General features: G+C 40.8%; 1 protein-coding gene across 2 annotated transcripts in view; it reads right to left on the bottom strand.

Moving 5' to 3' along the window:
- The window catches only part of LOC142436795 (thyrotropin-releasing hormone-degrading ectoenzyme-like), a 170,115-nt gene extending 152,151 nt beyond the window's left edge, over positions 1-17,964 (bottom strand). For both annotated transcript variants that reach the window (XM_075540239.1, XM_075540238.1), the window contains exon 1: positions 17,839-17,964. Coding sequence is in view for 1 of the 2 variants with exons in the window: in XM_075540238.1 (XP_075396353.1) it covers positions 17,839-17,880 (42 nt within the window). In the remaining variant the exon portion in view is untranslated. The remainder of the gene's footprint in view (positions 1-17,838) is intronic.
- Between the last annotated feature and the right edge of the window lie 954 nt (positions 17,965-18,918).

Raw genomic sequence — 18,918 nt, 5'->3', positions numbered from 1 at the left:
ATCAGGGTTATTTAAGTGACCACTTAATATTAACTCAAAGCAGAGTTCAATTGCTCCTCTGCTCAAAATGAAAGTGAGCCTTTCATTAACCATGGAAGATCTTTGATTGTCAGCAACAGTTAGTTTACAAATCCTACTCTCAGGTCCATGCAGTCTGACCCGGTCCCCCGACTTTTCTCCAAGGAGTCAGACAATGTTCTCCTTCAGGCTTCTCTCAGGTGCCATTGAGTCCATGTCAATTCACAGTAATGCCATGTGACCAAGTAAAATTATCCTCTAGAGCAGCGGTTCTCAACACATTTCCAATGGTCTTAGGAACCGAGACCCTTCTCTATCTGTCTCCAGGCAGGTCCGCCCACATGCAGATACACCCACATACAAGTACTGGGCATGAAGACTGTTACCCATGCTACACCATGCTTCAAGACCAAATTTCTTTTATTTGTCATTAAAAATAAATGTTTCACAATATATAATTACTACAGTGATTATCCCTATGCTTTAAATATGTTCAATTTGTTTAACAATGAAAATACATCCTGTATATAAGATATTTACATTATGATTCATAACAGTATCAAAATTACAGTTATGAAGTAGCAACAAAAATAATTTTATGGTTGGGGGTCTGTATCAAACATGAGGACCTGTATTAAAGGGTCATGGCATTAGAAAGATCGAGAACCCCTGCACTAGAATGATCTTAGCTGCAATCAAATGATCTCCAGTTTTTGCTTCTACCGAATGAATGGGTGGGTTCCGTCTGCCAACCAGTTGGTAGGGAGCTGAATAATGAACCATTTCACCATTAGGCCTTTGAGATAGCATCAATGAATATGGTCCTTTGGCCACAATCCTTACATGATGTACTAAAACTGCTGGCCTCTGCGCTGCTGGCTCGAATTCCGTTTTGGAGAGAGCTCTCTACTGCACTGACAGTAGATTAGGGGGATGAAGTCTCCACTGCAGCAGAGGGGGTAAACCAAGCCAGCACCCTGTTTCCTTGGGGCTATGGTCTGCTGAAAGATTAAACACCACACCTCAAAATCATTTTCTCTATATAAGAGACACTTCAAAAGCAGGAGCAGAGAGAGAAGTCCCAGGATCACCCATCAGAAGAACAACTACCAAAGGAGTATATTTGAAATCCCTTTCTAAAGTAGCACAAGCCAAGAGCAAAGACACCAGATACACCAGAAGATATGATGTAGACACCATGGGACTTAGCAAAGAAACCAACCCAACATCAGAGGCTGAAGCAGAGAGATCATGAGAGAGAGAGCAGACACTGAGACTGCGAGGCAGAGCAGCAGGTCAGCTTCTTGGCCGCAAGAGCCAGAGGCCAAGAGATCATGTGGCGAGAGGCTGATACTATAGAGAGAGCTGGCTATTGGCTATGAAGATGCTGCTGTGGACCAATGACCATAACTGTATTGTTTGCTGATCCTGACTTGGGATTACCTCCCAATTCCCCTAATACACAATTGTGGGTCCTATGTGTGACTTCTGCCTCAGCATGAAACGCAGCATGAACGTAGAGTGTCATGGCAGGAATGGTCCGTGTCAGCATAGGATAGAGAAGGACGGAAGGTCGAGGCATGGCTGACGTCTGCCTCATGTCAACAGGCAGGCCAGGGGTCAGGTGGGGCCTCCTCCATGCCTTTTGAGCAGCTTTCTCTCCTGACCACACACCTTGTTTAAAACTACAGCCCGACCTGCCAACATTTTATTTTTCGTATATAAGTTATCACTTTCTAACATCATAAATGTTTTGTTTTCGACCTGTCTTTTCCCATTAAAAAGTATGCTCCAGGAGAACAGGAATATCTGTTTCATTAACTGCTGATTTTCCACCAGTTGGCAGAATAGTATCTAGTAAACAGCCAATAAACATATGTCAAATCCATTAATTAATGTGGTTCTAATGCCCAAGAAAAGCGAGATTCTGCATTTTCAGAAGAAAAAAGCATTTCATGCAAAACCACCCTTCTTAACAGCTCCACCCTCACACTGCTCTGATGGTAAACAAAGCTCAATGCACTTGCCCCCAGTCTTCACAGCAAACTCTACTTGGGGGCCCTAATGGCAGGGCTGTTGCAAATAGAGATACCACATCTTTAGTCTCGTTGACATCTTATTTACCGAAAAGGCACAGCTTTGGCAATTATGAGGAAAACCGTCATCATTTTCTCAAACAAGATGAACCACGAGAACTAGATGGTAGCCAGCTACCATTACTGAACATCTTGACCAAAGCTTCTGTGGAATAACTGGACCAAACGGGAGAAAAGTGTGTACCAGCGTTTCAAATGCTCATAGGCTTCACACTACCTGGAGCCCTTGAAACTGCATGAGATCAAGCTGACCAAAGCAACATGAAATATTAACTAGAAACCTCAGGGGCAAAACGTTCAAGTTCCTGGAGGGGAATGACTCGGCAAAGGAGAATGAGGAAGGTTGCAGACCTGGGGTATGTACTCACTAGCATTAAGGTCAACATGGGGAATTGGTATATACTTTCAACAACAGTAAAAGAAAAGGTTTGCTTCTTATCTTCCACATAATACAAAGGGTTAAAATGGAAGATGGGAAAACACTGAAAGATTTGTTAAGTACCTCCCTTGGGTCAGGCACGGCACTCGGCAGTGGAAATCGAGCTGCAAACAAGAAAATAAAACCATCTCTTCTTGTATCGCCTATCTTGAGGTCACATTCCTAACACCCAAAACCAAACTCTTAAAAAAACACAGAGTGAAAACCCCTAAAGTCATATATAATTGGCCCCTTCTGATCTCATCTCTTGCTACCCCTTTCCCCACTGACTTTAGTCCAACCTCACTGGCCTTGTTGCTGTTAATCAGACTAAAACATTGCACACCTCAAAGCCTTGGCAATAGATCTTCCCTCCGACTAAGACACTCTTCTCCCCGCCGTCCAAGTGCCTGCTGTGGGACAAGGGCTAGAGACCAAGATTTAATAAGGGAAATGATAACCTTAATGCTGCATGAAATGAGGGAAAGGGAGAGGAGTAAAACAAAGAAGGAAGATAAGGAGTGACCGCAAGGCTATAATATAAAAAGCGGAAGTCAGAAAACACAACTCTGAAAAACAGATTATTTTAAGTACGCATACATCTGAAGGAAGGGGGGCTTTAGGCTGAAAGAAGGGCAAGTGAAAACACCCAAGTAAGGAGCCTGCGTAGTGCTTGTAAGAAACAGTAGGCTGGCAGTGTAACCAGAACAGGTGTGCACAAGGAGGAGAGGAATCGGAGACGAGGATGGAGCGGCAGCCACACCATCCAGGGTCTTGAAACACCAAAGAATCCCTGAATGGGCACTAGGTGCCAAGGCAAGGTGTGAACAGGAGAGCAGCAGCAGCAGCTAAATCTAACATCTGTCCAACAGAATCTTAAAATTCAGGACATATCACATTCACATACCACTTAACATCAGAATCCATTTCAGTTAAAAGGTGCACAAAGACAAAGAAAGCGGGGCAAGTCAGATAACAGTATGAGCTGTTACAATGGTAAATGGCTAGAAGTGATCAGATTTCCAAGATATTTATAATATAGAACCAAAAAGATGCATTATGACTTGGGTGTGTGACATGAGAGACAAAGAGTTTAAATCTAAGGTTGCTACTTTGTTTGTGTGTTTTCTAAACAATGTAGGGGTTCTCTAGCTAGCACACTTCAGTGCTTGGCTCCTAGCTGAGAAGCTAACGATTCATTTCCCCTCAGAGATACCAGCGAAGACAGGGCTAGCGATCTACTTCCAAAAGTTCACAACAACGAAAAGCAAACGGAGTCGTATTCTAGTCTACACACACACAGGACCACCGTGAGAATGAATCACCAGACAGCAGCCAGCAAGAACACCAAACAACTTTTGGAGGAATGGATCTGCCCTGTTCTGAGATAGGCAAAACTTCAGAAGGAAAAAGAAAGTGATTTACAATGTGTACCTCAAATTTGAACATGGTAATTTTCATATACGCTTTAGACACTCAAACAGATGCCAAATAGTACAAAGTAGACATCTGAAATTGAGAGCGAACTCAATTGGAAAGATCAAATTTGGGAGTTGTTAGCTATCAGCAGATAGTAATTAAAGAAGCTAGGTGAAGTCAATAAGTGACTAAAGTTGGTAGTTAAGAAAAGAGCTACGCAACTTGAGACCCGGACACTTCGAGAGAAAATGTGAAGAGAGACGGAAAGGAAAGTAAATACATAGGAAGAGAATTCCCAATGAGCAGCAGGAGGGATGGCAGGCAGGGAAGAGAAATGTGTTGTCTGAAAAGACAAGTGAAAAAAAAGTATCTTAAGGAGTTGAGAGAACAACTGTGTCAGAATCTGCTGGCAGTTCAAGATGAAAACTGGGAATTGACCACTGAAGTTCACAATGGAGAGGCATTCTTGCACTTGACAAGCACAGTTTTAGTGGCGTGTAGGGGGCAAAAGCCTGGTGTTAAGTGCATTCAAAAGACAAAGGAGAGAGAAAAATTGGAGTCAGTACAGACAGCTAACCTCTTAAAGGCTATAAAAGTAAGGAGAGAAATTGTCCAGTGGCTGGAATGAGTGGGAGTGGAAGTGTGTGGGTCTGTGTGTTTAAGTGAAGAGAAACAGTTCCCCATTTTTAGTGCCAACAGAAAAGGACCCAATAAAAGGGGAAAATCAAGGATTTAGGGCAGGGACAGAACTCCGAGAGATATCTGGGAGCAGGCGAGCGAGGCTGGGCTCGGGTGATCCTGAGAGAAGGTCCCATCACTGGCGTGGCATCATTAAAGCCATGGGAATAGGGGTGGGGGGGAAGAATACAGAGCATGAGACTTTAGCAATGATTCAAGTCAACATAGTGGAGCCAGTGCGTTCTCTCACTTCACTGCAGAGCTGTCAGGACCGGATACTGCTGCTGGAGTCTGTAAACAACGCCTTGGGGGGCTCCTTACAAACACACCCGAGCAAGTTAAGCACTTTCTGAAATTGCATGTAGTTTCAGGAGGAGAAGCACTCTTTCACAAGACTAATACTAAATTAATGAAAATATGTTTGGGCACAAACCCAACGTTGTAAAGGCCAGACACTCTTAAAAACGAACGCATAGGGGAGGGTGGTAAGCAAACTGAACATCAAACAATGCTGGCAAGCTGCACAGTCATAAAAATCAACTAGGTTTTAGGTTCCTAATGGAAGAGACCATTTATTATCATCGCTGAGGACAACGTTATCTGGTCACTACTCAATAAATACTAGTTGAATTAGTTAATTCAATTCTGTTGTGTTGCATTACATGCTCCTCTCAATGAACTCATGGTTTGCTGGTTTATAGCCGTAATAATCTCATGCAGCGTCCCCACTAAAATGCATTGTTTTCATTGATTTCTCTCATTGTCACAGTGCTATTTTTTGGCTTTGCATTTTTAGTGTAGTCTTGGAAATGTACACTATGCGGTAAATGCAAAATATCTTAACAAGGACTGCTAAATGATCATATTATAATTAATGAAGGGAAAATTGCCTTGCTGGATTGTTGTAAAATGGCTGATAAATCCTGAAGTGACTTGGATTTGGTATTGTTTTAGCATAAGGCAGTGGGGGTAGGAAACGCATAAAAATATTTGCCATTGAAATTAATGGGAACTGCCTTTCTTTTTCCTTAGAAAAATCACCCTATGAAGGACTTTGACGAAATAAATTAGCTCCATGAGGCAGGAGGCGTCTACATTTACTTGATTCCAAATGGGGAGCAAGGATAGTCATTTGCACAAAAGTATTTCCCGGTGGTACTTAGAAAACTGAAACGAGATGGACTGCCTCACCTGTTTCCCTGAGAGCCCACCGAGACAGCTTATGTTAGTTTCCACCAATAACCCACTAGATTAAATAGCTCTATTGTAAGTTTGAAGAGCTCTAGTTGAAATAAAGTGTTTTGAGGATGAAGTCAGAATTAGACTAGGCTATACAGACCTCCCAGAAATTTTATTCCCCCCGACAAAAAAAGTGTTACTTGATCAACTTAAGAAAACACACACCCCCATATACTCAAATATAAGCCGACACGAATATCAGCTGAGGCACATAATTTTATCATAAAAACTGCATTAAAAATGTGCTGACATATTATTATATCTGCAGGTCCACCTAGATAAGATAGGCGGGACAAACAATGTAAGAAGAAAATAACGGGACCAAAGGTCCCGGAGGGAAATGAGAGTGTGGGAGGTGGGGGAAAGGAGGAGGTATTGGCCAACTCAGGGACAAGGGAACAAGGAGTGGTTCAAAACCAGTGCCAGGGAGGGGAAGGGAGGACTGGTAGGGAGTGACCAAGGGCAAGGTACTGAGAGGAATTACTGAAACCAGAAAGAAGGCTGAACATGGTAGTGGGACAGGAGGAAGGCGTAAGGAAATAGAGGGAAGGAGTAGGAGGAAAAGGGCATACCCAGAAGCCTAAATACAGACATGTACATATGTAAATATATTTATGATTATGGGGGAAATAGACCTATGTGCATATATTTATAGGTTTAGTAGTAAGGTAGCAGGTGGACATTTGGCCTCCTCACGTGCATTCCCTTAATACAAGAGCACCTTGCTCAGCTAAATGGTCATTTCATGATTCCCACCTTCCCAGCATGATCGCTAAAGATAGACGTATGCATAAGCAAATGTGGTGGGAAAAGCTGATGGTGCCCGGCTATCAAAAGATATAGCATCTGGGGTCTTAAAGGCTAGAAGACAAATAAGCGGTCATCTAGCTCGGAAGCCACAAAGCCCACAGAGAAGAAGCACACAAGCCTATGTGAACACGAGGTATTGAAGGGATCAGGTAGCAGACACCAAAGAACAAAAACCATCATTGTGTGATCACCTTCCCCACATAAACGCTGAAGATGAATGTGTGCATAAGCAAGTGTGGTGAAGAAGGCTGATGGTGTCCGGCTATCGAGAGATATAGTGTCTGGGGTCTTAAAGACTTGAAAGTAAACTAGCGGCCATCTAGCCCAGAAGCAACAAAGCCCACATGGAAGCAGCACACCAACATGTGTGATCATGAAGGGCCGAGGGGACCAGGTTTCAAGCAACAAAGACAGGTGGGGAAAAAATCATATCATTGTGAAAGAGAGGAGCGTGTGACGGGGACCCAATGCCCATCTGTAGACAACTGGACATCCCTTGCAGAGGGGTAGTGGGGAGGAGATGAGTCACTCAGTGTTCACTGTAGCAATAATGAAACTTTCCTCTAGTTCTTAAATGCTCCCTCTTCCCAACTATCATGAGCCAAATTCTACCTTGCAGACCTGGTTAGACCAGAGGATGCACAGTGGTACAGATGGGATCTGGAAACACAGGGAATCCAGGACAGATGAACCCCTCAGGACCATTGGTGAAAGTGGCCATACCAGGAGGGATGGGGGTTAAAAACGGGGAACCGATCACAAGGATCTACATATAACTTCCTCCCTGGGGGATGGGCAACAGAAGAGTGGGTGAAGGGAGACACTGGGCAGTGTAAGATAGGATAAAATAATAATTTATAAATTATTAAGGGTTCATGAGGGAGAGGGGGGCAGGGAGGGATTGGGAGGGAAAAAAGGAAAAGGAGTTGCTGATTCCAGGAACCCAAATGGAAAGCGAATTTTGAGAATGATGAGGGCAACGAATGTATAAGTGTGCTTTGCACAATTGATGTATGTATGGATTGTGATAAGAGTTATATGAGCCCCAATAAAATTGTTTTTTTTAATGTGCTGAAAAACTCGGCTTATACACAAGTATATATGGTAAATGGTATTCAGTATTTGTACATTCCAATAGCTAAGCAAAAGCAGAAAAAATATATACGGAGGAAGAAAAAACACACTGAAAGGATCACAAATAATCACTATAATATGCATAATCAAGTATTATAAATCTATTACCTCCAATTAAAAACAACAATACAGCCACTGATACAGGGAGAAGACCCAATCACAGAGTAAGTATGGAACTGTAACCACGCTACCGGATGAGAGACAGTAAGCGTGCCTACCTTCAAGGAGAAGGACTGTCGTTGTCATCAGTGCTGTCAGCATGAAGACATAGATACATCTGTGACAACTTGAGAAACTACACAAGCTAACCTCTCTCATTTACAAAAATTCAAAAGGTACTATATCTCATAATTTGTCTATTATAGGAAAGTAAATCGATCAACATACTATATAAAACCAAATGTATAAAGTGAAATCTATGAGCTTTCCCTAGTACACAACATGAAAACTGATCTCCCATCTACTTCTATCTCTTCTTCTCATTCAATTCCCCTCTCTTTTTCTGGACTTAAGTAAAATGAAGGCTGCTTTTAATAGGTATTTCATGTTCTGGATATATAGTACAATGAGTCACTGTTCATAGCCTGGCTAGCAGGTAATTGTACCGTACATTTGTACCGTACACGTTGGTACTTAATTACATCCCATATTGTGTAAGTCTCTAATTCACACATTCCTATAAATATCTCATTGCTTCCTCATCAAAACCACAATCTCCCTGAAGGCAGATATTCTTGTTACAAAATACCAGTTCTTCCTCTAAGATGGCACCTCTGTGCCAGGTGGGTAATGGATCTTCATAAAAGCATAAAGTGTTGAAAAGAAGTAATCGAGCATACGCTTTAGAGAACTTCTTGATATACAGATTTTGAGCAGCACCAAAAGGAAACTGAAAACTATCAGTCTATAATTAATTGAAATTTAAACAGGGTGAATAACAAAATATTCCAATAAAATTCTGACTCACTTTATCTATCACTGAATTAATTATGAAATGTCCATGAAGAAATCACACTTGAAATACTCAAATATATCTTCGGAGATAAAATTAGGAGCTATCATATGTGCACTTTTAGCTAGTTAAGTTTCCAGTTTTTCTATAAAGAACATGTATTGCCTTTAAGGAACTAAAACAACAATAACAACAAAGGAAAAAGTCTTGTATTATTCCTGAGAACAGATCATGGAGTTTGAAATTCCAGATCCAAGTGTGTAATCTGAGTACTTTACTTCATCACCAAATGCCTAGTTTTCTTCATCTGGAAAATGAGAATATAAGAGGGACTATCTCCTAAGGCCATAGTAAAACACTAAATGGGTCAAAATGTTCCATGTCCTAAGGAGTGACTCATATATAGTAAAAGTGATATAAGTATTTGTTGTTGTTATTTTTAGTATGTCTTTGGGATAGGAGGAAAGAGGACAATTTCATTCTTCAAATTTCTACAACACATCCTTTTAAGAAGCACTCCATGCCTCTGAGGGTTCTCATGAAGATAAAATATAAATAAGATAGCTTGCTGTATTGTATCAAGTAGATGATACACTTTTAATTATAATTGAACAGCTAGAAATAGAAAAGATCTGCCAATCTCATATAAATAGATTACCTACAGATAGGTTAATTATCAAATTTAGAGATTTAAAACCAAATCCTCACATGGTGAACACCAATTACATAATTCTCCTCTGGGGTCTCTCCTGGATAAACCGCATGAGGAGAAAATTCAAACCCTTGGGGGTATGTTAACAGATGAGACCACAATAGAAAAACAGACTGCTCAGTACTACAATTGAAAAAGAACTTGGGAAAGAAGGAAAAGAGAGGAGAGAAGGCATTGCAGAGTTTATAATCGAGAAATAAAAATTACTTTTAAGATTTTTAAAATTTTAATATTTGTTAATAGAAAATTTTATTTTAAGGTCATTGGTCATATAATACCCTTACATGCACATTTCGCCTCCATAGCTTAAGTAAAATCAGGTCAACTAGTAGTTTATTATTGGCTCAATTGGTCTAAAATTTGACTTTCTAATGGAAAGTAGCAAGCTCCTTATTCCTCTGGGATTTGGTTGGGGAAAGCAAGTTAAGGCAGCTCTCAGCTCTCAGCTCTGCAGAAGCAGCCTTTGTCCACCAGAGATAAGTATTATCAGAACATAAGCCTTTCTTCCCCTCCTCCTCTTAGAAAATCACTGGGAATTCCTAGAAACCCATTGTCTATAGCCATGCCCCACATCCATTGTCTCTTCAACACATCTATCAGGTATTTGTTGCCAACATCCCCTGCAACTTGTCAAAGTCACTGTGACAGGTAAGTCGCGCCTCATCTTGGCTGGGTCAGGATTCTCAATACGTTCCCAGTAATCCTCCACGATGTGATCTAACACAGCACAACAATTCCCATCTTGGGGTCTGCTTGTGAGTAGACAAGCACAGGTGAGAACATAAAGGCGGGATGCAACCTCCTGACTTAGGTCACAGCCCTCATGCAATGGGAAGGAGGTTTCTTTGGGGAATGTGTCCTACTACTCATGTACTGGTCAGTTGAGGCTGTGGGAAACTGCCTCGCTTTTTGATGGTGGGGATCCAACATCTGGCTCATCAACCCCTGGGGTTCTTTGGACTTCAACCAAAGACCCACTATCTACATTAATGACCCTCGACGTCACCAATAGTTTGCCATTTGGCCTTCTGTGCATGGATTTTATGAACTCTGCAGCCACAAGCCTGACCTCGGACCTCAGACTCATCCTCCTCTGTAGTCATTGACCTTTCTGTCTTCTTTCTTTCTGTGTAATCAGTCACTATAGTTAGGCAAGTCAGGAGAAGCCCCCAGCTTAACATCTGATCCATGCACTTGAGCTAGACTGAACTTACCCATGTCTACAATTGTATGAGGCATTGTCTTGATATCAATTTATCTCTTTATAAGTGTCCCTAGTTTTGCTTCTTTATCTGTAACACAGTCAGTAATTACCTTAACGTTGCTAAAGTTAATTCTCAGTCAGTCCGCCTGTAACATGATGTGTCAGAATTGTCTGCTCCTATTTGAGATACTCTCTAGACATTGTCTATTCCTGGTTTCCTCAGCACCTCTATTAGCAGCTTTGCAGTTGCTGGAATCCACTCAAGGGCATGTAGATGATAGCCTCAGATGACTGATCTCTGTCAGTGCTGCCTTGTCCCATTCTCTTTTCTACCTTCTTTCACCACCAGGGTGAGTGCACGAAGCTTCACATTTCATTAGATACTGACAAATGTATATCTCAAGCCAAACCACTCAGTCAACTCCAGTTTCAAATCCAACATCTGTTTAAATTTCTAGCAGATATAAAATGTCTACCTAAATGTTTAATAGATATGTCAGTCTCTAAGTGATCTCCTTCTTGGACAGACGATCTTTTGTCTCAGCAAATGGAAATTCCACCCTTCTCATTCTTCAGCCCTGGTGCCAAAGTGACTTGCTTGTGGAGCTAACCACAAAATCAGCAGTTCTAATCCATCACCCACACCGAGGAGAAAGGATGACGTTTTCTGCTCCCACAAAGGTTTACAGCCTCAGACACCCAAAGGGACAGTTACACTCTATCCTACAGAGTCACTGAATTGGAATTGACTCAGGGTCAGTGAGTTTATTGATATATTTATGGTTCTTTCCTCAAAACCTTAGAGTTGGTGCCTTGATTTCTCTCTCTTTCACACCTCATACATCTTCGTCAACAAATTCCAAATGGTTCTGCTACCAACCAGAATTGTTCTACTCCTGTCTATGCCACTGTTAACAGCCTACACTAAGTGGCCATCATTTTGGGCCTGAATTTTAACTGCTTTTCATGCCTCTGCCCTTTCCACCTACAACAAAGTTCTTTTATGTGAACCACTGCTGACATTTTCAGATGAACAGTTGGCCTCACGATGTAAAATGTTTAGCAGCACCTCTGGCTTCTAAATGTCAATATCATCTCTCCGCATTTGGGACCATTGCAAATGTCCCCAATACCTCCGAATGTTTTGGTTTTTGGATGGGGCAACAAATTTACCCATGATTAAGAACCAATACTATATAGCATGTCTTATCCAAGCCATGGGTCACCTCAAATACACATGAAAGTTGGATAGTGAATAAAGCCACAGAAGAATCGATGCAATTGAACAATGGTGCTGGCAAACAATATGGAAAGTACCATGAGCTGCCAGAAGAACAAACAAAGCTCTCTTCTAAGAGATGGACAGCAATGATGACTGTGTCCCATTTGAGGGGATCAAATAACAAAACTGTAGTAAGCAGAAACATTTGATGGTGTAAGATATGGCAATTTAATAATAATAATATATAATAAGGTTTCCTGGGGGGTAGGGAGGGCTAAGGAGGGGATAAAGGGGATCTGATATCAACAAGTTCACGGAGAACATGTTTTGAAAATGATGGTGGCAGCAACTGTACAAATATGCTTGATCTAATTGAAATATAAATTTTTATAATATCTATAAGAGCTACCAATTTTTAAAAAATAGAATACAGCTAGAATGCTGCTCAGAAGTGTGTGAGGCAAGACTTCATCTCATGTACTTTGGACATGCTACCAGGAGAGATTAACCCATGCCAAAGGAAATTATGTTTAATAGAGGGTCAAAGAAAAGGAGGAAGAACCCCCAACATCATGGACTGACATAGTGTCTGTAACAACGGGCTCAAAAATAATAAATGATGGCGAGGATGACATAGGAATGGGCCGTGATTCACTTTGTTGTCCAGTAGAATAAAATAACGAGGGAGGTGCTCTCAGCCATCCAAACAGATGAGTTTGAAAATGTTTCCAAGAATGGAATCACAGATTTGACTAATGTATTAAGTATAATGGATAATACTTTGAAGGTTAAAAGGTTGTTTTGTAAAAAAATTTAAATGCATAGCTTAGAAAAAAAAAACCTGGGTTATTTTTGGATACCCGCTTGAATGTTGTCATCAAGTCGGTGCTGCACAGTAACCCTATGCACATCGGAACAAAGCACTCGTCTCCATCCCAGCGTCACGCCTGTCCTTCACTTTGAGCTCACTGTTGCAGTCACTGCCAATCCCTCTCTCTCATTGAGGGCCTTCCTTCTTTACATTGCTGCTCCACTTTACCAAGCATGATGGACTTCTCCAGGGACCGGTCTCTGCTGATAATAAGTTCCAAGTATGTGAGACAAGGTCTTACCATCTTTCCTCTAAAGAGCGTCTGGCCGTCCTTCACCAAGATAGACCAGTTTGCTCTTTTGGCAGTCCGTGGGACTTTCATTCTTCTTTGCCAACACCGTAGCTCAAATGCAGAGAATCTTCTTCTGCTTCCTTATCCAATATCCAACTTTCACACGCACAAAAAGTCACTGAAATACCATGGTTTCTGTCCGCTGTACCTCAGTCCTCAAAGTGACCTTCTTACTTTCCAATACTTGAAAGAAATTTTATGCAACAGATTTACATAATTCAATGTGTTGCTTCATTTCTTGAGTGCTGTTTCCATGAGTGTTGATGATGAATCCCAGCAAGACGAAATGCTTGCCAACTACAATCTTTCTGTTTTTCCTGATGTTACCTATTAGTCCAGTTTTGAGAATCTTGGTTTTCTTTACATTGAGTTGTAATCCATACTGAGGCTGAAATCCTTGATTTTTAACAACTAGAGCTTTAAGTCCTCCTGTCTTTCAGCCAGCAAGGTGTGTCATCTGCATATTGAAGGTTGTTAATAAGCCTGCCTCCCAATCCTGATGCTGAGTTCTTCACATAATCCCGTTTCTCTGATGATTTGCTGTGCAAACAAATTGAGTAAGTAGGACAAGAGGATTCAATTCTGACACACGCTTTTACTGAATTTTAAACCAAGTAGTAGTCCCTTGCTCTGTGCACACAATGTCCTCTGGATCCATGTACAGGTTTCACATGAGCATAATAGGTAGTTCCTGTTCTTCTCAAGGTAATCCATAGTTTGCAGTGATTCATACAGTGGAATCCCTTCACATAGTGAATGAAACACGCTGCACAACAGCTGGTCTTCTCTGTGTTAAGCCAAATCCATCTGATTTCAGCAATGATATCTTTTGTTCAATATCCTCTATTGAATCTGGCCTGAACCTCTGGCAGCTCCAAATCAATGAACTACTGCAACTGTTGTTTACTACTTCAGCAAAATATTGCTTGCATCTGATATCAAGGATAATTTTCTTATTCTGTTGAGTCACATTTATTTGGAATGATTATAAATATGGATTTCTTCCAGTCAGTTGACAAAGCAGCCATCTTCCAAATTTCTAGAGGAGTGCTACCAGTGGTTCATCACTTTGTTGAAACATTTCAATTGATATTCTATCGATTCCTGAAACCTTGTTTTTGGCTAATACTTTCAGGACAGCTTGGATCTATTCCTTCAGTGTCATTAGTTCTTAGTCACATGCTACATCTTGAAATGGACAAATGTTGATTAGTGTGGTTCAATGACTGTGTATTCCTTCTTTCAATGCTTTCTCCATCATTCAATATTTTGCAGATAGAATCTTTCAAGATTGAAACTGAAGGCTTGACTTTTTTAATAATGAGTTATTTCAGTTAAAGATATGCCAACTATGTTCTTTCTTTTTGGTGTTCTAACTCTAAGTCTTTGCACATTTAATCATAATAATTTATTTTGTCTTCTCAAGCTGTCCTTTGAAATTTTCTGTTCATCTCTTTGTGTCCATCATTTCTTCCATGTATTGGGCTAATTTTTCTACTACCCTAAGTCCTTTGCTCAAAAACCATTTTCCCAATGGTGTCTTCTGTGATTTCCCATTTAAAAACCTCAACACCTTATTAGACATAACCAAACACTTATTAGCAATGGTTAGGGTGACATAGGTAATTCATGAAGGCGATGTTCTAAGGCCTACTTTGGTGAGTAGAGATTGAGGCCTGAAAAACTCATGTGGCCATCTAGGGTACAATTACTGGTCTCCTTTGCTCCCCCACTGGGAGGAGAGAAGACTGATAAAAATAGAAACTCTCATGGAAACAATTAGTCTAATAGTTGTATGGGGCATGCACACATCAGCCTTCACATCCATGAAACACAAAGCACTAGGTGGCGCCTGGCTACCACTTCCACCTGCTATGGAAAGGCTTACACAGAAGGCTCGGGTAGAGCAGAGGAGAATACAGTACAGATTCCAGAATCACAAAAGAGACCGGGCTCACAGGCTGGAGAGAGACTGGTGGCACCCTGAAGTCTATGATCCTTAGTCACTCCTCAGGTCTGTAACTGGACTCACCCTTGTAGTTCACGTTTCAGTCACACATCAGACAGGTCTCAAAGAGGGATAACAGCGCTAGTGTGGTAGGCACACCTGAGTATAATCAACCAATTAAGACCCAAAGGGCAGCATTTCCCCAAGGACAAATTTCAGAGCATTCGAAAAGAAGCATGGATGGGAACGGGTAACAGAAAGGAAGTACATATGTGATGGTACATGAGATGAAACAAAATGTGTTTAATTGTTGAAAAAAACTGATGATCTGCTCTGTAAACCGTCACCCAATTCACAACAAAATCAATTTACAAAAAGAAAAAAGTAAAACAAGTAAAAATATGAGCTTCATCTACAGTGCCACACACACACACTTTCTATTCATCCTTTCTGCCTTTGCTAACCCCAAGGTCAGCAGTTCAAAATCACCAGCCACTCCATGGGAAAAAGATGAGGTTTTCCATTCCTGTAAGGAGCTCCAGTCTAGGAAACCCACAGGGGCATTCTACCCTATCCTACAAGGTCGCTGTGAGTCTGCATCAATCTTATGGCATTGAGTTGTTTTTGTTTTGTCTTTTAATCTGTAGCTGATAGGCTATATATTTTACTTAATGATTTAACTTGCCTCAAATTAATAGGTTTTAAATATTAGTATAGAATGAAGTTTTGCATTTTTTATCCACAACTCTATGGCTATCAGAAAGTTAAGTGTCTACAACAGGTGAGTGACCCAACGAACACCTGCAGAGGAAATGAGAGGAGGAGGGAAGGTCGAAGAGAGGGCAGGAAGGGAAGATAGGTAAGGGAAGAGAGGATGGGTGAAATAGACTCTATAGTAAGACAGCCACAGCGAATACCCAAAACGAGTCTGCCTGGGTCATTCATAAAAACCGAGTTGATTCCAAAATATTCCTTTTTTGAAAATACAATTCACAATGTATAACAAAAGCTAAGACTTTGTCAAACTACTTCTGCTTTTACCAAACTTTATGTAGGATTTTATATAGAAAATGTACTTATAATGTCATTAACAGACATATGAAAATATCTATAGAATGCATAGAAACTGAGAGAAATTTTACAAAGCACATGGGCTGTGATATCTTCCCAAGATAACACTGACTGTGCCGGGGTAAAGTCAAATCATTCCATGCCATACACCCTAAAGTATGTTAGCGAGTCACCATCACAGTGAACAGCGTCCATTTCTACAGAGAAAGCGTACATGGTTCGGCTGGGAGTGAAGCAGAGGAGCAGAAATGCTCCCTGCTGCAAGCTGACAGTTACATGGGACCCCTGAAGTTTTAAATTGAGTTCCTCTGCTAATTACCGGCCTGAAAGAGACAAAGAATGATCCACATTTTATTCTCTGCTGAACTTGCAACAAGCACTCGTGAATGGGACATTAGGGTCAAGCTGGGAAGCTCCAGTTTGTTTGACCGAGTACAGAGCATGGTGTCACCTCCCGCGCAAATAAGGTCAGGTACACCTCCCTGCCTTGGGTTCCCACCAGGGAGATGTCAGTGTAACCGGGGCTAACTGAGGACTTGAGAGAGAGGATAAAACAAAAACGCAAACAAAACAGAAAACAAAAAATCACGTTGCCTATGGATTTGAAGTTCTGTGTTTTAAAATGAATTCAAATGTGTACAATCTCATTCTTTTCCATCACATGCTACACCTAGTGGTAAGAGTGTCAACTATTCTGTCTATTTTCTAAACAGCTCATTGTATGACCAGTAAAGCTACACAGCAGGCAGGTACTTTAATGAAACAGGCCTATTCTCTGGGGACAAGAACCTGTGGTTGAAACGCTAGCACTGTGATCATGAAAGCACTTTGTTCTTGCCAATGAGCAATACTTTTGATGTGGATCCTGATCAAAAATCCCCTTGGGAAGGAAAAACGTGTAGCGGTGGGGAGGGGGGAACAAAGGAGTGTTGTGATGTGAGATTTCAAAACAGATTTTCTCAGAAGAAAAAATACCTTCAGCATTCAAAATGGGTATGCATTCTACCTTTCTGGAAAGTCATAGAATGACGTTGCCAAAGCAGCCTCATTGAAGTTAAAGTAATAAAAGTAATTAATTTATTCATTCAACCAACAGTGTTGAGTATACTACTTTCGTGCATGGAAGAAACATAAGAACACTCGAGAACACAATCCCATGACCAGTGCAATTTCTTTCTCTCTTCTCTTTATTTAACTTACTATAACTCGGCATCCAACATGTGGCTGAATGAAAAAAACCTAGGGGCAGCTTACACACTGTAGCCCGGCATGTGAGAGTTAGGAAACAAGCACTAATCAATGGGCACCTCCTCATAGTGTCACAGTGAAGACTTTGGGGAATCACAGAGAATGTGTTTGACATCCCAGCTCCTTCATTTAATGGCTGTCTGCAGGAATAGGAAACTTCATGGTCTCAATTTCCTTAATATAAAAAATAATCGTGTAGCAGTGCCTACTGTACACAGTAGTTAAGAACATGAAGTGTGACACTGCCAAGAACCTTTTACGCATGTTTTTAACAAAGTAGAATTATTTTGGCTATCTTTTAAAATGCTAAACCTACATCAGTTCTTAAATAATTATACACATACTTTGTGGCAAGAATCCAGAAGCACCAAACTTTATTTTACCTCTTGTGAAATCATAGCCTCTAAAAATATAACCCTTAGACTGTTCATGCATCCTAAGCATCTTAACCAATAAACTCCACCTTCAAGGAGCCCTTCTGAAAAAATAAACAAGAAAATTCTTACCGAGTTTTGGCAAAGAATAGGGCACTTTAAAGTAGTCTTCATAAAACTCAATTAGTCTCTTTGTTATATGGAGGGCGTAGTGCCCGGATCCTCTTCTGATGGCGTCGGGTCTTGCATACAACCGCACCTAAAACATATGCAGACGCAGCACTTTAGCCTTTTGGTCTCAAGTTGTATCTATCGTGCAAATATGAACCTACACAAATTACTTCAAGGACTACAAAAACTAAACAATATCCTTTGTCCATTATATCAAGGCACTTTGTAATTGAAAGAATCAAACTACAACAATTGAAGTAACCAAGGTGAGCAAGTTACAATTTCCTCCCTTTGCAAGACGACAAAGAGAACAATTCTATACCTTGCTTCAAAATAAATATTCAAAGTGATCACTTATGTGCGCCTGTTAGAGATTTGAAGGTATGGTGGATTAATATAATGGGTCCCTAACGATGCTGAAAATAGTCAGGATACGGTGGCTCAGCAGGAGAGAAAATTCATGGTTTGTTAAAGACATATTATAACAAACTTTGAAAGTATTACTGAGCAGGGCAGAAATATAATTTATGCCCCCTTCTTTTCTTTGGAAAAAACCTGTCTTGTTCCCAATCTGCAAACCAGGGATAGAAAATTCTTGCCTGGACATCAACAATCCTCATTCTGGTGGGCACTCTGCAAGTGCTCCTGGCTCAAACCCAGCTGAACATCATTCATATTCCAGCACAATCTGGACCCTTAATATGGATTTTAAATCAAGCACTGTATATTATCTAGTCCTCAGCCAAGAAGGATCCTAAGGCAAGTAACATAAAACTGAACAAAACTAACAATTGTACAGAAAAGGCTAAAATGAGATTAGTTTCCATAAAGCTTTCATAAAGCTATCCAGCATCCTTCTTTCCAAAGGCTAAGTCTATTTTTCACAGATGTGGTCCCTAATCCTCATATCAATTGTGTGAATAAGAAATGTGTATTTTGTACAGCAGTGGAGAGCAGTGTCCTGGGAGTTGGATTTTAGTCCAACTCTGCCACTAAGAACGTGGGATGCTGGTGAGCAAATTACTTAACCTGCTTGGGTCT

This window comes from Tenrec ecaudatus, unplaced genomic scaffold (genome assembly GCF_050624435.1).
Source record: "Tenrec ecaudatus isolate mTenEca1 unplaced genomic scaffold, mTenEca1.hap1 Scaffold_669, whole genome shotgun sequence".
Lineage (NCBI taxonomy): Eukaryota > Metazoa > Chordata > Mammalia > Afrosoricida > Tenrecidae > Tenrec > Tenrec ecaudatus.
This window is presented reverse-complemented; position numbering and strand designations above follow the sequence as displayed.